The sequence below is a fragment of the Cryptotermes secundus genome, unplaced genomic scaffold (genome assembly GCF_002891405.2).
Source record: "Cryptotermes secundus unplaced genomic scaffold, Csec_1.0 scaffold1491, whole genome shotgun sequence".
NCBI lineage: Eukaryota > Metazoa > Arthropoda > Insecta > Blattodea > Kalotermitidae > Cryptotermes > Cryptotermes secundus.
Window position 1 is genome coordinate 333,458 of NW_019745109.1, and position 22,576 is coordinate 356,033.

Sequence of the window (22,576 nt, forward strand, 5' to 3'; positions counted from 1 at the left end):
AGTTTGACCAGGCCCTCCCAGCTGGTGCAGTCCATTCTCACACTCTGGCTATCTCCAGCCAGCTTCCTTATGAGGATATCCAGTTTTTTCTCCATACAAGACTGCAACAGAATGAGTCAGAGGTCCAAGATATACTTGGAAGTATACATCCTAATATCAAGGCAAAAGGAGAGAATGTAAAGGCTGTGATATCATGTAGCCTTGTAGGTGTTTCAAGGGAACCTCCTGCCTCCATCAACAGTTGCAGGTTATCACATTTCAATGTTATGCTCTGTGTTGTTAACGCATTAATTGAAAGAAATTCCTAGTGGATTCATTCTTTCAGTAAGCCAGTGATGGGTAATGACTTATGGTAATGTGCTTGCAACAGGAATTGGAACTGAGAGGTGGTAAGTAGCTAAAATATTTGTTTACAACTCTGAGACAAAATTCACTTCATTTATATGTGAATTTTGATTTTACATGTTGTGTTTTACATTCTTCCCTCTCATTACAGGTCCTCGGTTGTTCCTGTCATGTCCATGTGACCCAGATGGATCTCAGGTATGGTTTACTGATTTGTGGAACTACTCAGTTGTACCATATCTGCTAGAAGCTGTTCGTGAAGGGCTGCAGTTGTATGGGCGGCGGGCTCCCTGGGAGGACCCCACTCATTTCATTTGTCAGACTTACCCATGGACAGGAAGCACTGTGCAGGGAGGTCAGGAGGCACTACTTAGGTCAGTATCTCATTCAGATCTTTTGGAGGGTTACCACATCATGTATCAGAATAATGCTATATTTACCCAGCCATGAAGGAAGGTTTTTTAAATGTCATTTTCGTTCAAAATATGGGTGACCTTATGTTCAGGAATGAAGAAAAATCCATAAAAAGAAACAAGCAAAATTTAATTATATCTGGGCAGATAGATGTCTTGCAGCCATGCTGTATTTCAGAACTTTTGTGTTAATTGACTGTCACAGATTATCAGATTACCATCACACATGAAGCCAGTTTATCAAGGTCTGTATTTTTAGAGCTGTAACTTGCTATTGAGATACATTTCATAATGATGTAATATCTGTGAAATGTGAATGTTTGTATCCATCATCATTGCTACTTCCCAAGCAAAGAGAATGATGCCAAAAATGGAAATATTCTCATATGGTTTCTCTGTGGATATGTGAGTATTGATTTATGCTGTCATTGTCAGATATGGCATAGTTTGTAGATATGTAGTTAACCTTTGTGGTGATTATTAAGAACTGATTTAGGTTACTGTATACATTATTAACTCTATAAAGTCCAGTGGTTACTATAATACCACATAATTTAACATACAGAAACTCTGTGTTTTGCCTGCAGAGTATATTTGCACGTTTCATATGATTCTCACAGTAAACAGATTATGCCTGGAAACAGCATTAACTGGGTGATCTATGTAACAGAGACATTATGTGTTTCTTGTGAGGTAAGAACTGAACTTTTATATATTATTCAGATAAATTTCAGCCTTTAAACGATTATTGTTACAGTTTGGAGCAGTTATGAAGTCAGGTTACAAATGTACGTGTTATGGCAAAGGATGAAATGTGCATCCCCCCCCCCCTTTGCTGTAGCCACACAGATGTGTTATTCAGTAACGTGCAGTTGATGTGCAGTAATAATGCAGCTTAAGTGTTTTTTTTTTCATGTTCTGTGTTGTGTGCTTAAGTAATATTTCTAGCCATTTTTGTAAATGGTGAGATAGGCAGTAAATAAAAAGTTTTACACGAATAAACAAGGTAAATAGTGTATAAAGTTCAAAATACTACTGATTTGTTTTGCTGCTAATATTTGAAGCTATCATAATCCACATGGAAATATGTGTACTAACATTAGAGTTACACTTTTCTGTCTTGTTTCAGATTGAAACAAATAAAGATATAGTCAAACACTTTAGCACTAAACAAAGGGTGAAGAAGTTATTAAACTAGATGGTAAAGAGAAACCTGAGGCATACAAAGAAATGCATGATAGCAGATACTATAATTTGAATTACTACAGTAAGAACCATTATCAGTACTATAGTTTTTCTGAACATATTTTGAAATATTTATAATTTTCAGTATGTATACATTTTTCCTTTGAATAGCTTCTCTGTTGTTCACTGTTGATGCTTTGTTGTGAGTGTCGTTCACTAACTGTAATAAAACTTCAAGAATAGATGGTAAATGTTGCACAACATCAGAAGTTTCCAACCACTGGTCTGAATGTGGTATAATAAAGTTACAGTGTACATGTATATGTAAACGAATAAAGTGGTAGTGTAATTGGTTGAGGTAGTATGGTACAAGCCGGAAGGTCACGGGTTCAATTCCCGATGATGTCATTGGATTTTTTCAGTTGGCCTAATCTTTCCAGCCACACTGTGGCTCTGGGGTTGATTCAGCCTCTAACAGAAATGAGTACCAGGAATTTTCCTGGGGGGTGAAGTGCGGCCGGTGCGTAAGGTTGACATCCTTACAGCCATCTGTGAGCCGATTGTCTAGATAATGTGGGACCCTCAACGTCTCACAACTCTATGGACCTCCGAGGCCTGTTACAGGGATAGCTTTACCTTTTTTTTTATTTGGAGTTCAGTCCATTAGAAACTTTCACATACAAAATTATAATGTGTAGATGCAAACTCTAGTAATGTGTAACCATAACTAACTCCAAGCTCAGGTACAGCAAATAGTTATGGTATGTATAAAAAATTCTCTGGTTGTTGTAAAATCATGTTTGTGACAGTCATTGAATTGTATTCTGAATGAAGCCGGTTTACAAACCAGGTCACTAAGATTCATTGTAATGGTGTCCTCACATCTTTCTACAATCTCCCACATCTTTCCTTAAGGTTATGCAGCAACATTGTATATGAATGTTTCTTCCTTGAAACCATGCTGTGTTCCACTCGTCTTGATTCAGTTACCTTAAAAATTCCAGGCAAAATTACTAAGTATGAAGCTCTTCTTTATAAAATGTCCCCCACTCTTCTGTAACTTCATATCTTTATAGATGTATTCTAAGAGAGTAGATTGTGTCATAGGTTACGACCAGAAGATGTTGGTTATGACGTACAGCAAAGTGGAGGTGTTGGAGGCAGTAGCATCAAGTCAATGAGTTCCACACAGAGTGACACGGATGGTGATCCACTGGTGAGTATAACATCTAATAAGTTTTGGTGCCCATAGTAACACATATATGCACATAAAGGAGAAGGTAAGTGATCAAGTCAGAATGTATTTTGTAGATCTTAAATAATGTAAAATTACTGATAGAATAGCTAGTCAACATGCCAGCACTGAATGAAAGTGAATTAATATCATTTAATTATGAACATAGGTCTGTCATAAAAATATGCATTTCGTGTTTGTCTCTCAGTTTTGCATTTCAAGATATGTTTGTTGATGGCAATATAGATATCAATTGAAATGGTACACTGGGGGGCACGTGGTAGCATAGTTAGTTGAGGGGCTATGCTACAAGCCAGAAGGTTGCGGGTTCAAGTCCCAGTGAGGTCATTGGATTTTTTTCAATTGACCTAATGCTTTCAGCCGCACTATGGCCCTGGGATTCACTCAGCCTCTAACAGAAATGAGTACCAGGAATTAATTAAATAAGTTTCCTGGGGAGTGAAGCGCAGCCGGCACTTAAGGCTGACAACCTTACCGTCATCTTTGAGCCGATTGTCTAGATAATGTGGGACCCTCAACATCTCACAACCCTACGGGCCTTCACGGCCTGGTACAGCCAAAGAGAAGAACATAGATTTGGGATTTTAAGGAGATTACTTGGACCTAAGACAGAGGTAGTAATGGGAGGATGGCAGAAACTACACAGTGGGGACTCTCATAATTTGTGCTGTTCATCATGTATTATTAATGTGATCGGTTGAAGGAGGATGAGATGGTTGGGGCATGTAGCACCCACAGACAAATTGAATATACAAAATTTTGGTCAGGAAAACTCCAAGGAAGAGAACACTTGGAAAACTTAGGCATAAATGGAGGTTAATATTAAGATAAATATTAGGAAAAAAGGATGTTAAGGTAAGGACTGGGTTCATCTGACTCAGGGTACATTTCAGTGGGAGGCTGTCTGAACATAATAATTGTCTTTGTATTCCAAAAAAGCATTGGATTTCTTGACTGGCTGAGGAATTATTAGATTATTAAGAAACATCCTGTTAAATTGTTAAATAGTTTGTTATTTTGTTTGTTGGTTAATTAGTTAGACAATTCAGTTGTACTGTACAGAATATAAGTATCATTTGGTTGTTTGCTTGTAGTTGAATATGTTGATGCGACTTCAGGAAGCAGCCAATTATTCTAGTCCGCACAGCAGCAATGACTCCGATGCTGTCAGCATTGATTCACATCCTAGCAGTATTCACTCTGATGATAAAGCAAGCTCCCGGGTAGAATCAGCCCTGTGAAACAAATTGATCACCTAATGGTCATTGCTTGTCTCCTCCTGATGCATTTTCATTTTCTTCCAATCAGAGTGTCAAAAAGAGATGTTACTATTGAAAGAGGTAAATAAAGTAAGAGTGTTTCAGCTCAGTTATATGTGAAAATATTTTTACTTGTTTAACAGGAATCCTTGTGTTGTTTAGGTATCCATTTTATGACCAGAAGATTGTAATTTTGAGGTTTTGTTGATGTAACTTTTGTATATATTGAAAAATCATTTGTCTCAACCAGATAATTTATTTCAGAGAAATAAATATAGTCCAAGTAATAGGCATGTAAGTAAACAAAAAGTGATCATTTATCATACCATGTAATTCTAAAACAGGAAGTGGAATATGAAAGTAATATCATATTGTCATGTGTTAGTCACAGTACATTAATTAATTTACAAATAATTGGTGTAGTGCATCATTTTGAACATTGCAGTTTGTTTCATTCATAATAAAAATGATAATATGAGGTGCTGAATAAAAAGGTGACACAAGTTACATTTCTTAAAATTATTGGAAAATGCATTTGAATTTAGCTTTAAGAATAAAAATTTAAACCACTACTGGCTTAAGCAAATTTATATACATTGTTTGCAACGAATTATTCTTTTTAAGACAAATATATTTCCAGGTGAAATGGAAAGAATTTATTATAATAAAATTCCATTTACAGGAAAATATGTTTTCACTATTGTCAGTAACTTGGCAGCAAATGCGGTATAAGTGTACTGAACAATACAAACATGCCGGTCTTGTAATTAAAATAAACACTACACATATCAATGAGTAGTCACTGTCTGTGTTGAACACTCTACTGTCTGACTGAATGTCATAATTTCCTGACTCCCTCATTATTGTCCTTCATCCTTATTGTGATCTATGTACTTGTCCTCTACCCACTCTTGTGGTTGTGCTTTCTTCTTATCCTGTATAAAAAAATTGAGATATCTAATTCATGCTGTCCTGGGTGAATCACAGGTAGCAGTGCCTGGGGATTCTTCAGTTTTGGTTCTTTAATAAGTAGAGGCTATGTGTACAAAGCAGCAGTGGTTGGTGGTCTCCCTTTCTGATATTCCTTTAAGTCTTAGGAACTTAGGGTTCATTGTAGACTTCACTAAAATAACTTACGATCTCTGCTTCTCGAAATTCATCCAGCATATAGAAGACAATTTTAATCTATGCCTTGATTCATCCTTGCATTTGGATGGATTCATATTAACAACAGAATCCACTGAGATAAAATCTAATGTTGCCATAATTCCTTCTTGACTTAAGAAATTGTGTTTACCTAATCATCAGAGATAAGTTCATGTTCTGCTTTAGTCTAGTATGTTTCTGTTACACTCCTGTAGCATTCTAAGTAGGTATGTCATTCTAAAAATTTATGGTCAACAGATTCTAAGGTCCTGTCTTTAAGAGTAGATATCTAGAATGTTGCCATGTTTCTCTTTCTCTTCTGTCCACCATAGCCATCACTACGAGTATATGCTGTGATATTTTCAGCAGCATTATGCTCTGAAACAAGAAACAGCTTGTAGGATTTTGGGTTCTCACAGCATAGTTATGAAGAGTTCTGTCTTCTGGGATATGCCTGTTGAAAGTCAACTTGACTTTCAAGAGACTACATGGTGTTATTGCTGAAGATGGAACTTTACAGTCAACAAGTTCTTGTGAACCATGGGGTGCAGTGGATTCATGTCACAGATATACATTTGCTTCTTCTGTGGCTAGATTTTGAATATAAAAACTGTAAGTCCAGAACACACCTATGTAATATTATACCTTACTGGTAGATATTGCTGGAATGAGTAATGACTTGCAGATCAAATTATGCAGCCATTGTTTCCTGTTATCACTGCTGAGCAAGCAACTTGTCCTCTCATTTATGATGTTACAGCATTTTGCAGCATTCTGTGTAACACCTCTAGCTATTTCTGCACGTGTTTACATTTAGATTTGAAAGCCATTCAAAAAAAAAAAAAGAGATAGTTATTTGCAAGTTTCAGAATGAAGCTGATAAAAACTCAAATTTAACTCATTACTGAATTTGAGACAGTACTGTCATTCTTTTACAGGTGATATGTTTCATTCCTTTCACACATCTATATATATAATTCATACATATTCATGATACTGAAATGCTGTGGAAGATATTTTCTCTCTGGTTTATACTGCAATGAGTGATGATTGGTGGTACTTTGGAAAGGAATTAATGTGACTTTTGCCCAGATTTTGTTGTAATTCTGGTAGTGGTGGTCTCCCTTTGCAGCCTCTTTAGTAATGTTTTGTAATACCAGTTGACTTAGCTCTGTCAGTTGCCCTTGTGAATCTGCTATTTCTTATAGATTAGGTTCTCAAGAAAAAAATCCTTACACACTTTTTTCTAAACAGATGGAATAGTTCCTACTTTGGTACACACATGTATCTTCTATGTCATGATGGTTCTTCCATAGTAATGCTAGATCATATTAGGAATTTTATGGTTTCCAGGAACATAACTGAATTCATGAAAACTGCCCTTATGTTTTATCTTTTAATATATTTTCACGTCTCCTGGTAACATGACGAGAAATGAATGGGCTCTGGATTAGATGAAGTTGTTTATTGAATAAGTCGTTTACAATACAATCACTCTGAAATGTCTTCCAGACGATGCAATCTGGCTAGTCTGTAGTCTATTGGTTTTTAGCTGAGCTGGTTTCTTCTGCTCAGCTCTGCTCAGTTCACCTATGATCTGTTCTGACCTCTTTTCAATTCTCCTCTGTTATCTATGACCTCAATTCTGACCTCTCTTGGTCTGTTATAACCGACAGTCAGACTGCCTAGAAGACACCTTGATCAAGGGTCCCATTTCACATGTTGTATGCACCAGTAGCTAAAGGTATTCATTACCGCGGAAACTGTATTAGTCCTGGCTTTCATTTCAATAGTAATGTCTGTATGTCGTGTGAACTTGTTTTATTGTCACTCTGACAACGATATGGAACTGTGGATACCAAGCTATTGCCTCACAATGAACGCCCACTCTGACTCAGATATTCTGGCTTTTAGGTGGCACGCCACAATATCATTGTTGCACTGAAACCTACATGTATGATTGAATTCTTTCAGTGATCATCTGTCTTTAACTTCTCCATGATATATATATTTCTGACCCTTGTTTCTGAGTCACTTTGAACATTGTAATTCAATAATATATTTAATCAATCACATTATTTCACATGCTTCCACAAGCCTGCCATCTTATCATACATATCATTTTACTAAATCCTGTCTCTTCTTCTATGAGGATTGAAACCAGACCAAAATAGAGATTCAGCAGTTTATGATACATCTACCCCAGGTTCTTTTTTTAGCTTTGCCATATCAAGATTACTTATAACACATAAAATCAGCATCTTAAATTCTGTACCTTGTGCCACCTTTTACCTAGCCTTTTATATTTAAGAGGCGTGGAGTAATTCTCAACAAATCTTTGATCCAATTGTAAAATTGCACTCTTGCTGTCTAATTGATGGATCAGCATAATCTCAGGCATATAATCATACATAATCTACTGTAATATTCAAGAGAACAAATATGTATTTTGATTCCTGAAATTTAATGAAGAAGTGCACGTCTTATATTGAATCACATAATTCTTGATGTCCAGTAAGGCCTGTATATTACTGGTAATCCATTATTGTAGTTATTGATCTCCGGGCCAAGATACTCAGAACTAAAAAGTGAGGTAAAATTACTGATTGGAGTTTTGAGTATTGACTTGGAATGGTGTGCATGCTTACATCAGTTTTATAACAACTTATGTGTATTTAACCAGTTCACACCATCATGCCATGACATGAAAAATATGATATTTTAACATGACTGATGAAAATTAGTTTTGTGATCAGACAAGCAGAAATTCACAACAGTCACACATATTAACAAACAGTGCTTTGGTTACTCTTGGTTTTTTAAAATCAATGTTAATGTGCTGGCAGTAAGCAGATTACAGCACTTTTAAAAAAAAATTAATGTGATACAAGTTTTTACATTTTCTTGTTATTTATTGTGTTTATGTGGTGATCTAACTTCACAGACATCCCATTGTCAGTATATAAAATATCCTTATTTCCATCGTAGTTGGAAGGCTAAAAGTGATTGGCAAGTAGGTCTTAGTGTAATTATTCAGGTTCTGATAATGACCATAATCATGATATATTCTTAGCTGGAAATATGATGACCAAACAGAACCACTGTACAGCCTAACACATAGAAAATATGAACAGTGTGAATTAGGATGATAATTCAAATACCACATTCCCCTCTCCTTTGACCCTACATTGGGAAGATGAAAAAATGGACAATACTTCTGTTTAACCATCAGATTTACTGACATCTGTTACTTTACTATATTTACTTACTGAGAGCATGGTTGTATTTCCTATTATCTTTAGGCTTACTTTTTTTGGGGGTAAATTCCTACAGCAAAATATATGCACAACAAAAAACAGTTTGCAATTCTCTAGTGACAGCCACGGGGTTTATTAGTTTGTTTTTTAACAATGCTGTCAGTGTTGAGTATATTTAGCATCAGTGATAGGATGAGTTAATGAGTGTGAAACAGTAGGTAAAATGAGAATTCTCAGGGGAAACCAAAATACTCTGAGAACATCTGCTCTGCTGCCACTCTCACCATGCCACTGTCTTGTTTAGGTGCTTTAGTAGTCTGCTACTATAATTTATAGGGTCTTTGATGTATTCCTTGCAGTTATTATATTCACTAACATTGCATGAGAAAGGAAACACAATTTAACTTCATGTCGTTCATGCTCTTGTATTATTATATTTGGTACTGTGAATGTCAGAGAGAAGTAAAGGGAAACATGAGGTTAAAGATGTATAGACACACAGGTCACAGTAGTAAATCTTAACATTCTTGTAGCAAGAACTCAAATCATGCCTTGGACATTCTCCTCCATTTCCCACAATGCATTTCCTTAAATCTCTCATAATGCTATCTATCTGGAATGTGGTTATTTTCTCAGGTTTCCCCACCAAGATTTTGTATGCATTTTTTGTTTCCCAATCCTAGTTACATTCTCAGACCAATGGAGCCTCTTAGTGTTCACTATCCTAACAACACTAGGTGACCTGTATAAATCATTAAGTTTTTCATTATATAATATCCTAATCAGTATCACATGACAAAAGGAGCAGAGCTTCCTTTGGCCAAACTACTTTTTTTAAAACTTGATATATCATGATACTTCTCCCGTGACAGTTAACTGTTAATTAATTCTGAGCTGATTCATGAATAATAATAATAATTTTATCAGTGGGTTTGCATGGCAGATACTTGTGCTCTAGGAGAGCCATTTATACACACACAGTTTGTTTTAAGTTCTCATGGGAACATTCACATTGTGGTCATATGGGTTCTTGTGACAGGTGTAGCATAGTACTCCACCTACCAGGCTAGTGTTATAACCGAGCAGACAACAGTTTGACATTAAACATTACTTATAATTCCTGGTATAATTCAAACTGCATGTTAATACCAGATAAAAGACTGTTATATTTTGCCATTCCAGTTGTGTATGATATAAATACAGTTTTCTAGACAATCATATGTTGCTGAAGAATTGGAACTGCAAGACACAGCTGCCATTCCAATACAGAAATGATTATGTAGAGCTCAGGGGAAATGTGAGCTTCAGAGTTCAGCAATGAAGATCTGAGAATTAAGTAAGATGTTAATGGTATTATATTTCACTCGTAGAGATAACTGCCTTTGACTGCATTACATAATCATGTGGCCAACCTTTTACATATTTTTTTTAAGTTATCACAATATTAAATGTCCCATAATGAATATTTTATATATATACTCAACTAATTTGAAAGTACAAAAGTGTCATTACTCATGTATGATTTTATTATTATGGTGTATACCTTCCCATCAGAATGTTCTCCAGTACTTCCAGTTTGCCAAGCATGTACTGTCCACTTGAAACTGAGAGTTCTATCTAGATATGAGTAATTTTGTATGTTTGTAGTATACCGCCAGGTTTGTCAGAAAGTACCAGAGTTCACTATTACCCCCAGCTGCTGCTTTACAGTGTTAAAAGAGATGTGTTTTCCTTGCTTTACTATCAGTTCCAAGAAATGAACATTGTCCAAGTTATGTTCTGCTGTGGAACAGACTGCAAATAAAATATGTTTATACCATGTAATGGACTGTTCATTTCAATTATTGTACTGTTTCATTTATGTTTTCTTTGTAGGCTTACTTAATGCCTATTTTGTTCCTGATGTACCTTGTAACTGATATAGCAACAGACATTTTTGCTTGTAAATTGTAGCAGTGAATTATGATTGTAATGCACAGTAAAATTTTATTCTTCAGATGTAGAGTTCAAACTCATTTAAGTATTAATACGTGTAACCTGTCTAAGATAAGAATTTGCAGTTACAAATTATTATTATCATTATTATTGTTATTACTAAACATATTTGTTTTTCAATAGAAATAGAATTTAAAAGATGACTTCACCTAATATACAATACTGATATTTTTCATGACATTTCACACACATAAAAATAAGAAGGCTGCAGAGTCAGAGAGTTAATAAAAATTTGTTCCACAATACTGAAGTGTGCAATAACAGGCCCCAAATTAAATTTTTACTCTTAATTTTCTTGTAATCTTTAGTCTGATACACAAACTTCCCATTTAAATTCATATTACAGTGCCTTACCAGATTTTTACTTTTCAAATTGAAATAAATTTTCCTAAATTTATTGTGTTAGGTCTCAGTTTGAATGTGAAAGTGAAATTTGTTGCAGTATGAATGTAACTTTTATGAATATGTAACATAGTAACACTTGTGATATTACAGTCAAAGCATCAGGAATGAAGGTCATACTTCAATGTGGTGTTCATTATGAGTGAACTTATATCCAAATGGTGTAATGGTCTGGAAGGTATTGATTTGAAATGCATTCGTTTTGGAATATAATCCATACTGTGCCACTGCTCTTTTGCCCCCTGCCCCCACACTACCCATATAGTTTAAACATGCTGTATTCCCCAAATATTATTTGAACTTTTTTTCTCCAGCTATTACCCAAAAGATTGACTGTGCATCATATTAGCATATTGTGACATATATATGAGTGACTTTAGACAGGGTTTGGATTGGTGATAAGATTTATTGCACTCTTATACAACTCGTTACTACACTTCACGCTTGCACACAGACTAGTGTTCTCGGTCTGTTACAGTCTCCACTAGCTGTTGCCTGGTAATGGTTTTCAATGACAGACGTTTCCCTTCCTTCGGGTTCCTGAACTGTCCCTGTGGCTTGGCTACCAGAATGTAACAGCAGCAGCTCACAACGACTGAACTGCAGTAGTACTCTGACTGATTGCTCAGTATGTTTTGAAACAGGCTTCTCTGATCTTATCATTAACCTAAGTAGGTGGGTTTGAACATTAAGAAATAGGAATATGTAACAGTTTATTGCAGACACCTATTGTATACAGACTATGTCCCTCAAAATGTCTGCAGAATTAGTAGTTCACTCACAAACCAACTTGCATTTTTCTTGGAAACTCTAATTTTAATATTCCAGTATTTAAACATGTTCCAATCAATCTGTTATTCTCTTTTTCAAAGCACTGTCCACTTGTACACTTCACAAATCCAAAAGTTTCATTCTGTAGCAACACATGCTTTGCACAGTGAAACAGAAACACTAAAATTGCTTGCAATATTTTGGATCATAATCGACTGAATGATGGAAAACTGTTCCAGCAGAGAGATGTTGTTACATTTGGTGAATAGAGCATTAATAATCTGAAAGGAGGAAATGAAGAAATAAATGGAAAGTTTGGCTGTATGGATGGCACTGTTGAGAGTAAAACTCATGAGATGTTCAATCATTTATAAGTGTCAGATAAGCCATGGCATATTTAAAGCTTGTATCACAGAGAGGCAGGATTTAGAAATAGCTTTGAAGTACAAGAACCAAAAGTCCCTTTACCGAGACTACCAGCATAGGCAATTAGTAAATTTATGGCCAGTGGATACTGCATAATATAGAAATTATAAACAGCTAGGCCATCCTCCATATAGGGCTTGTGTTCATGGGAATTTGATCAGATTTGGACATCAACCAAAATTTTGATAATTATGTGATTTGATTTTTATATTTCCAATACAATAAGCAGCTTCGGGGTAATTCATCATCACCTACCAGGATTAAATGTATTGTACTGCTATATCGGACGTAAACCCAAGTGACTCCTGTTATTTCTATTACATGTTACTCCTACCTGCATTTCTGACTCTGCCTTGTAACTCAGAATAAAAATGAAATCAAAATAATATTATTTAGCATTCTTTCATGCACAGATTACTGTATATGATAATTATCCTTTTCATGTTCTGACTGAACTGAAAAGGTGTTGTCTGTATGTGAATATGTGAAAGGTGCCAAATGTTTCTTACATTCTGTCTGTAACTTCTGACCTCTGACTGATTTATAAAAATATAGCTGTCTCTCTCTCTCTCTCTCTGGCTTCTGACCTTACTGACCCTACTGGATCCAGACTAGCTCCTTCTAACGGGCCCAACTGACTAGGTTTATCCTTCCCCACCCACCTGAAGACGGAGACAGATCCAGTCTCCGAAACGTCGTGGTCTTTCGTCTTTTACATACCAGACGATGGATGAAGTCCAAAACAAGCCAAAAGAAGTACAGTATACACCATCATCAGAATCCTTTCAGGTCAATTAAATTGTGTACTGAAAGATTTGATTTGTCCCCTGTACTTGCCTGAAGTTATTTTAAGGCATTTCATATGTTTCAGATGAAACATATTCATGTACAACTTACTTGGACTTTGTAATAATCTTGTTTGTACTGTGGCTTACCAGTTTAGTACTTGTATGGATTTTTAATTTATTTTATTTGCAGATTAATTTAATTTATTTATGTTATTTATCTTATTCTTTTGATCTGTAAAGAAAATATACATTTTACTGTGTCTTCCACCTTATGATTGCAATTTGCCCTTGACCTTGCAGCATGTTGTTTAATGAGTGATTATGTAATTACAGAAGAATTACTTATGCCGAGCTTTTATTGGGAGTTGTGTGTTCTTTATACAAATATTATACAAATAGTAACCAGATACTTGACAATACAAATCTTAATGCCATATGTATGTAATAGATATTAATGAGTGTCTGTGCTTCACTTGCTTCAGTACTCAAGAATCTGAAATAAATTGAACTGCACAAATTCATACAATACAGAGAGATTTTCACTTTTTAATGCAGTTTACCTGGTGTTTATTAAAGTTTTATGTAACTTCCCAACAAAAGATAAATAAATATATATACTTCAAAATGGGCACTTCCACATATCATTTTAAATTACATTATATGCAGCATAACACTTTTCTCTTAATTTGCACATTCTTTTTAGACAACCATACATGATAATGTGCATATTTAATCCATAGCTGAAAGCATATTCTTCCCCCTAAGGGCAGAACGGTCTGAATTATTTAATTCCTAGAAAGTCTTGTATGTTCATCTGACAGTTAAAATATCTTACATTTATGAGAGGTATTTTTTCAGTATTTTGTCTTTGGTAGGAGTAGCATGTTTAGTAGAAGTTTAGCAGAGTTTAATTAGTCATAGAGGGCCTAAGACAGAATGCTGGCAGATGACAAGCCCAGTTCTCCTAATGAGTGAAAAAACTTGTACATAAACATTCCTGAATGTGAAGTATGTGTTGTGGGATATAATGCTATTCAGTCTGGTTAGAGTCCATCAACGTTTCAGAGGAACATACCACCTCCATCTTCAGGGCCAGTAAGCCAAGCAAGAACAAGCATGACACAGGCAGCAAGCAAAACATACTATGTGCAGAAAACAGAGGATTATGTAGGTCAAGAGGGAACTTCCAAACCAACCAATCCACTCCCCCTGACTTATTCTGAAAAACAGCAAACACCAGGGGACAAGACAAGAGTAACATCTTCATGCCAGTTTCTTGCTTGGCTTACTTTTTTACTCTGAAGATGCAGACCATTTGTTCCTCCAAAATATCACTTGACTTTGACCAGGCTACATGGTGTTATATAAGACGAAAGATGGAAATCTTCATAGTCACTGCTGTGAGAACCTCAAATGAAACATAGTTTTCCTAAATGTGTTTTTCAAATTCAGTCTTCCTTGAAGGTAGAATTGTATTACATTTCACATCACGTATATACATATTCTGTACTAACTTGTTTCTTGTCCATAGGTACAGCTTTTTGTCAGTAATATTCTGCTGTCTTTTGATTTTGTATGGAAATTGTCTGGGATTGTTAATAGTATATTTTATACAGAAAACATTCAACATATGAAGCTGTTGCTGTCTTGCAGAACTAGACTCAACTTTGATATACACTTAGAACATCTTTGAATTTAGCAAATATTTATTTAGCACGATGGTTATAGAAGTTGAACCCAATTTCGCTAGATTTCTTAAGAACTACTCATATGAAGAACACCCACATGACTGATAGTTGATATTTCCTGAACAGAATATGTACTATGGTTTAATTTGGTATTAGATGCTAATTCTGGTTGTCAAACAGTGTACTAAATGTTGAGTTATTGAAGGTTTCCCTTTCTACAATTTTGTTAGAACCTTATGAAGTTACTGCACAGGTGGGTGGGTATAGTAGGTGGCACTCTGGACGTACCCTATAGAAACTTCATACATTCCATGTACCAAATCTTATGACCATTTTCTTTACCTTAAGTTGTTTATCCAGAGAATCCGTCCAGGTCTGACATACTTTGTGACGTTTTGTAAGAAGCATATTTTTAACGATGAGTAGTTGTTAGCACCACCCCAAACCCCAAAGCTGGCTGACTACTGCAAAATGAAGGTAAGCCTATTGGAAAAGTATTATTTCTAAACAATGTAACAATAAGATTATTCTCAATAAAAGTAATGAAAGTATATTCTTAAGGGTTCTGTATGACACTCAGAATTACTGGAGTTTTGTACTTTGTCCATCATCTGGTATAATTAGAAAACGTTTCAGAAACTGGAGCTGTTTCCATCCTCAGGTGAGGGAGGAGACACTTAGTCTGTTGGGTCCCTTAGAAAGAACTAACTTCCGAAAACCCAGTAATTCTGGAAAGTAGCGCAGTATATTAATATAATTTCAATATACTATACGCGCACACAGTCACTGGCATTCGGCAAGGAAAGAATTAACATGGTGCGTTTGAATTTCCCACCGGCGTATGAATACCAGACGTATGACGAAAATAAAATTACGGATTCTACTAACGTGCCTTGAAGATGTAAGAATTGCGTTACCAAGCGACGACGACACAAGGTATTTCGTCTTGTGCGGACTTGGGAAAAACTTACGTTATAGATGTTATGGCGGTTATGGATTACCGAGTACAAAATAGCGAACAACTGGGGTAATAGGATGGTGAAGTGCGTTGCTGCAAGCTGGCGGAGTTATGTGTGAGGCGTGTGAGGTGACCGATTGTCAGTGTAGTTGTAAGGGTTGTGAGCATTTAATGTCTTGGGATTTAAAATTCAGTGAAAGCATACAGACAGAAGGAAATGTCTTCTTTTTCTGTTAATTTGTAGAGAGTAATTTACATTTTTATATGTAGTGTAAACAAAACTTGAATTTGGCTCTGCCTGGTTGTGTTTTGTGTTTAAAGATGTAGGAATCAGAATGCCCAAAAAGATGATCACAAAAAGTTGTCCAAAATGTGTCCAGCAGGTAAGTATAAAGTGTTTTCTACTTTCGTAACGGTGTACTGCCATTTATTTAGTGATATGCGAAAAGGAAACAATGTAAACGTTAAATACGGCCTTTGCATGTGCTAACCATATATCGTGAATAAACACGGCAGCCTTGAAAATGATCTTTATGAGACAAAGTTTAGGAAAATACATGAGCGGTGTTAATGGGACCACCAGCGACCATGACCCCAAAACTCTGTCATAGTCAATAAAGTAAGATAATTAGATGTTGCAAGTCGTTCTGGTCCACATAACCTTAGTAGTGCTGTTCTTTCTGAATAGGTCAGTTTCTTACCTGAAGAATAGTGAGCAGTGCATGCTGAGCCACAGTGATGGGCCATTATAGTGGCGGTTGAAATGAACGTGTATATCAGTTATCTACTTGGAATAACGGCACCACACGACGTTTAACTTTATGTACCGAATTTAAGTTAGGTTTTGTGATAATGCTGTTGTAAGTTAGTACATATTTAATCTGCATGCAGTAGAGGTTTTGTGTCAAGAAGACAAAATCTAACCCTATCTGAAGAAGCCCCATTGTTCAGCTACTTACTCTGTTCCCTTGGGCCTGCCATTTTACAGTTATAAGCCCTGTAAGTATGAAGAAGAATACATAAAAGTTAATTAAACAACCCAAATAGTGATTTATGGTGGTACAAATGTTTTAAATATGTAAATATAGGTGCATCTCATAGATCCTAGTAAATCCAAGTAAGAAGGATGTATACCAAGTCAGAGTACAACATATCATATTCACAAGTATACGTATCTGTTTGATTCTCTTTTCTGGGAAATCTCTGTAGTTTTATTAACTTCCTTTAGTAGAAGAAATATCATTTTTCTGTCAGATGGGTTTTGTCAGAATATTATACACAAGCCATGACTGAGTAGAAGTTCATTTTAGATGGCTCCTTATTATCCTACTTTACTTGATATACTTGATGTGTTATGTGTTGCAGCTGCCAGTAGCATGCAAGGCCTGCCCATGTGGACATAATTTTTTCTCTGCTCGCCGTGCGGTTATTACAGCACAAGCAGCAGAAGTGAGGGATGAAGGTATTACCAAACGGAGGCGAACAGAGAGAGTGAAGCGAGGAAAACCTAATTATTATGATGCCCTGGAATATGAAAAACAAACAAAAAAGGTAAATGTGTTTGGTAAGGTACACTTTATGCCCTTTCAAGGAGTATGGAGTTGTTGATTAGTTAGTGAATTTTTAGGTGCACCACAATGTGAATTACTCATCATAAACCAAATAATTGTTTTATTTCTATTATAATCTAATACAATGTAATGCTGTATAGGATGGTAAATTGATAACCAAACTACATGGTGTTGAGTACTATCTTCTGGGATATAACGCCATGTAGTCCATTGAAAGTCAGTGTTTCAGACAAATATATCACCTCCAACTACAGGGTCAAAGAATAGGCCAAGCAAGAAACTAGTGTGAAGCTTGCCATCTGTGTTCACATAGGTTTCTTCACCAGCTTATTCTTCAACCCTGAAGATGGAGGCAATATGTTCCTCTGAAATGTCTGTTATATATCCCAGAAGATACCCACCACTGTGAGAACCTCAGATGCTGTATTATACATGGTGTTATGTTACAGAAAACTGTATCTGTATACTCTGCCATTAGAACCTTAATGTTGCAAATGCATATTATGGCTGACATTCTCCATCAGTTAAAACAAGAAGCCTGAAGTATAAGGAAATGGTGTAGTAATTAGCCCTGAAAGGAAGTATGGTAAAACACATGCAATGTTTTTGCATACAACTCTGTGATATGCGCACAGATTTATAAATACTGGGCCTCCAGAATGTGAAAAAAATATTTCTCCCCCTGCTGGAATTCAAACCCCCTTTGTTTAGTCATGTTACTCTGTTTGGTAGGTGGTAGAAGCATTTCTCTTGCTTCACATTTTCAGTTCTTCGGCCTTCTCCGCTTCTGTTGAACCTTGCATTATAAAACAGATCTTTATCTTTCATCAGTTACTGTTCACTCAGAAATAATTTTCATGGTTGCCACATCGTTACATTTACATTTTGAACAAAAATTGCTTTTAGGGAATATGTTAACATAAATGTGTCAAGTAAAATGTACCTGTAACTGAATCCTTAATAGTTCAGTGATTAGAAATTTTAATAAAACAAGGTAGGAAAGCCATGCCACAAAGTGTGGCAGTGTTATATTCTTGTTTACTTCTTAGTTTAAAGGGTAAATTAATAATTGGCTTCAAACTCTGGTCTATACAATAATTTCTCAGTTATATGGTATTTGAGCATACTGAATACTCGTCCATCCAGTAAACATTTGTAAGAAAATTCACCATTTTTATAAAGTTATACGAAAACAAATCTGTAATCTCGCATGCTATGCAGTAGTTCTCCCAGCTGCCACTAGCAGCAATACCTGTCCTTCATGTAGGAGCTGTTATAGTAGAAGCAAGTTGAATCTGTGATCACGTCACAGTATACTGTATATCCAAAGCCTTTCATCCATCATTTCACTCGCTTCATCACCTAGGAAGACTTCCATGCAAGAACTGAAGCAAAAACATGTTGGTTCTTATTTGTATTGGATTTCTGTAAGAGTTTTTCTTGTGAAACTGTCACCGTACCTGATGCTTTATTGGCAGTATGTTCTTAATATTATTGATGAGGTTTCTTCTGGTATCCTGTTTATGTCAATATTTGTTTCGTTTTTATCCAAAGCAGAAACGGAGTCGGAATACTAGTGACATTCATGGTGAACAGCACAGAAAAGGAGACAGCGTAGAAGGCCAGCACAGACTTAAGAAAAAGAGAAAGAAGAAAGCCTCAGTTGAGAAAGAACACGAGGAGAAAGATATTTCATTATCAGCAGTCTCTCCTGAAAATAGCCTCAAGTGTTTTGTCATTCTTGCTGAAATAAACAGAAAGATTGGCTCCACATCATGGAGGGAATAATAGTGTTCTAATCTACTTACGTGTAGTGCATCAAGGCAACTGATTTAATGTTTGTATAGAAAAGAAACACAATATGTATTTATGCTGTATATGTTTGACTTACATCTGTAGATCACTGTGGTCGCGGTGCAAGGGCCCACCCCTTATACATTTATTCATTACATCTATATTGTTGCAGGAATAGTGAGAAAATGCAAATTTGGTTTGTAAATTGAAGGCTGATTTGATCTGAGCAACATAACCATTTTTTTTATATTAGTCTTATTCAGGTATTCTGAATTGCAGTGTTTGTATTGGACAGTATCAACAGAAATCAGGTGGAACTCAGCCTTCCTATGATCATTTATTCTGCTGTTGTATTACTTCATTCTAAAGATGTCTGTATGAGATAAAAACTTACGTTTCTTCCATCTCCATTACATCCATTGGCATTTTATTGGTAATTATTTTATGATAAATGGAGTATTTATGTTTTCATAGTGAAAGTGACTTATAGAGAAGTCTTGTGTGTTAACTTTGAATGAATGAACCAGTTCTGGGGGGAATTGTTCTGTTTAATTTTAAATCTTTGTCAGCGGCACCAACAATCTAATTAGGACAGAAGCATTTCATACAATTCTTCAGCCTTATAAATCTTCTGAAGCAACATTCATTGAGGTGATTTTAATCATAAATGCAAACTAATAGCATGGCAACTGTATAAATTCACGTAAAAAGTTGTTTGTGACAGATATGTAAGTTGAAGAGTTTTTTTTTTTAATGTATCATTATCATCCATTGCTATCATCATTGTTGTCTTGTGATAAAATCTCGTTGAGTGTAATTTACAACCATAATTTGTACAAACAGATTTCTTGTATGTTAAGGCAGGGTGGGAACTGTTCATTAAAAGGATTGTGATATTTCAGTGTTCAGATAGTGCTGTAGAAACTTTGAAAACGTTGTTAACCATTATCAACAGAACGAGAGAATTCTGGTGTTTTGCTAGTGAATGTACAAATTTAGTTCACCTCTTGTTGATTTTGAAAGAATGCCCTGCTGTAGCGGTAAATTTTATGTAATTGTCATATTCTAATAATTTCAGTTTTATTCCAAAATTACATTTCCACAGGTTACACATTTTTAAAAAATCTATACCACCCAGAATTTCAGACTCCCTCAAAGTACAACATTTATATATCACCACAGCATAGTTAATGTTGATGTTAAGTGTTTAAAATATGGTATCTGTGTGACTTCATAATCTTCCTGTCTGCTTTCATAGAAACTTGCAGATTGGTTCAGAAAATTAATTAGTGGTGAAACCAGACAGGTTGTTTCACTTTTGGAAACCAAAATAAATCATGTATTAACTTTCCAAGAACTGAAATAAGGAAATAGGACTGTGTGTTTTAAATAGTGCAGCCCTTTAAAAACTGCCACCAGATTTCCAGATGTTTGTGCTTGATGTCTCTTTGTACGTGAATGTTTTGTTAATGGTAAAGGTGAATGCCATTCTCCCAGTTTGATGGTGCCGTCTGTGTTAGTTTATTTGTGTCCATATCCTTTTAAGCTAACGGTGTCATTTCCTGCATTGAAGTGAACTTATCTCAGTCAGTGCAGAATCAGTGGCAGGAAGTTTCTTAAATCTATTAAATATATGAGTAGTATTGATTCATAGGATTCTTGAAACACTTTTGCCTTTACACCAGAAAGTCTAAAGGACGTGCTGTATTTGCACACACAGTATTCCCTTTTAACATGGGATTAACTTGATTTTGATTATATATCATGTTTAGACACCTGCTTTAGATGACACATTTGGAAGTGCATATCTAGTACACAGATTTGGGCACAACTGAGATCACATCGTACCCATGCCTACTGCCCAGCCTCAGTGATGCCATGACTTTCACTGGAAGAACATCTATGCAAGATAATTCACGAACTTGGAATATCCTTCTGGGATATAATGCCATGTAGTCTGTTGAAAGTCAACTGTCATTTAAGAGAAGCATGTTACCTTGATCTTCAGAGTCAGAGAATAAGCCAGGCAAGTAACCAGCATGATGCAGGCACCAAGTGGAGCCCAGGGCTGAAGACACCAAGCAAGCAATCAGCGGGAAGCAGGTAGCAAGCCGAGCAACATGTTCCTCTAAAACGTTGGTTCACTTTCAGTGGACTACACAGTGTTATATCGCAGAAGATGGAACTCTTTGTAATCACCACTGTGAGAACCTCGTATCCTACAACTTTCCCTTTTTATTTGTATAGTACTGTATTCTTTAACCCTTAAATATTGTTTCAGAGTGTAAATATAGTGATACTGTTGCAAAATGAGTTAGAAAAGTAATGATCCTGAACAAAAAATTGACATGGTTTATAATATACGGCATGGTTAAAGTGTAGCGTCTGTTGGAAGGCATTCTCATGTCAACAAATCTTCTATCAGAAGTATTAAACTTGATGCTCTATAGTCATGACACTGACAGTGTCGTTAAATAAATTTTCAAAAGAAAACTTAAATAGAGTCTAGCAAAGCTATGACTGATGTGCAGAAAAATCTGAGAAGGCACTTTCTTTGTATACAGCATGTTTTTTTATTACCATGTTACAGTGATTTCTGATATTTATTTGTATGTACAGTAGGTATAAATAAAAGCCAATTGTTGTAATGCCTTTGTATACATGTGTTTCAGAGGCTGATTCTCACTATTGCTTATTTCACATAAGACAGAACCTTTGCAAAACACAGTCTTCATATCCCCACTATAATTCAAGAACATAACCTCTATGTTAAACAAGGTATAAACTATATGATTATTTCCGAGATTCATATTACTACCATTTCTTGTACAAGTTTTCTTCAGTTACTGTGAGTGGTGATTCTTTGCATGGTCATAATGTTCATGTACTCATATTTCACACCTGCAGATATAATTTGTAACCATAAAATTTCTTTTTTGCTTTAATAATATGTAGGAATATTTCTAAGAAATTCAAATATCTTACCAAGACTTCTTGTAATATGTCATTTCTAATATCTCTTCAAGCAGATGCTAGATTCTCTACAACTTTATCTAACTCCATGGCACATAATCCTTCATGAGAACATAGTAGATGCTTAGTTGGTTAATGAATTTCCCATGGTTTATGGAACCTGAATATTCGTTAACATGTTCAGACCACTACCATACTGGACTGTGTCCTTAGGTGCTTTAATTCAGACCATACCTTCGAGATCCATTTCTTAAGAGTGCTCTTTTAATTTTATTAATCTTATTACATTAAGATTTACCTTTATGTGTCATGTTGGATGTGTGTTGCACATGTGCTTCCCCCCCCCCACC

General features: G+C 35.6%; 3 protein-coding genes across 7 annotated transcripts in view; all 3 read left to right on the top strand.

Moving 5' to 3' along the window:
- The window catches only part of LOC111875055 (neuron navigator 3), a 132,192-nt gene extending 120,568 nt beyond the window's left edge, over nucleotides 1–11,624 (top strand). For both annotated transcript variants that reach the window (XM_033755698.1, XM_023871094.2), the window contains 3 exons: nucleotides 497–719; nucleotides 3,051–3,159; nucleotides 4,293–11,624. In XM_033755698.1, coding sequence (XP_033611589.1) covers nucleotides 497–719; nucleotides 3,051–3,159; nucleotides 4,293–4,439 — 479 coding nt within the window. In that variant the 3' untranslated portion in view covers nucleotides 4,440–11,624. The remainder of the gene's footprint in view (nucleotides 1–496; nucleotides 720–3,050; nucleotides 3,160–4,292) is intronic.
- A 4,195-nt stretch (nucleotides 11,625–15,819) lies between these two features.
- On the top strand, nucleotides 15,820–21,901 carry LOC111875045 (UPF0547 protein C16orf87 homolog). Of its 2 annotated transcripts, none has more exons than XM_023871071.2 (3): nucleotides 15,820–16,271; nucleotides 17,254–17,439; nucleotides 19,014–21,901. In XM_023871071.2, the coding sequence occupies exons 1-3, from the start codon at nucleotides 16,224–16,226 to the stop codon at nucleotides 19,245–19,247; spliced, it is 468 nt and encodes a 155-aa protein (XP_023726839.1). In that variant the 5' UTR covers nucleotides 15,820–16,223; the 3' UTR covers nucleotides 19,248–21,901. The 2 variants fall into 2 exon arrangements, with proteins under 2 accessions (XP_023726839.1, XP_023726840.1); XM_023871072.2 differs by having other exon boundaries at nucleotides 19,017–21,901.
- Nucleotides 21,902–21,944: 43 nt separating this feature from the next.
- LOC111875044 (phosphonopyruvate decarboxylase) overlaps nucleotides 21,945–22,576 on the top strand; it is a 21,733-nt gene continuing 21,101 nt past the window's right edge. For all 3 annotated transcript variants that reach the window (XM_033755701.1, XM_023871069.2, XM_033755702.1), the window contains exon 1: nucleotides 21,945–22,031. The gene's annotated coding sequence lies outside the window, so the exon portion shown is untranslated. The remainder of the gene's footprint in view (nucleotides 22,032–22,576) is intronic.

Coding starts and splice junctions, on each gene's coding strand:
- LOC111875045 (XM_023871071.2), top strand. CDS start 16,224: ATGCCCAAAAAGATGATCACAAAAAGTTGTCCAAAATGTGTCCAGCAG. Junction 16,272..17,253: donor GTCCAAAATGTGTCCAGCAG/GTAAGTATAAAG, acceptor TATGTGTTGCAG/CTGCCAGTAGCATGCAAGGC. Junction 17,440..19,013: donor ATGAAAAACAAACAAAAAAG/GTAAATGTGTTT, acceptor TTTTATCCAAAG/CAGAAACGGAGTCGGAATAC.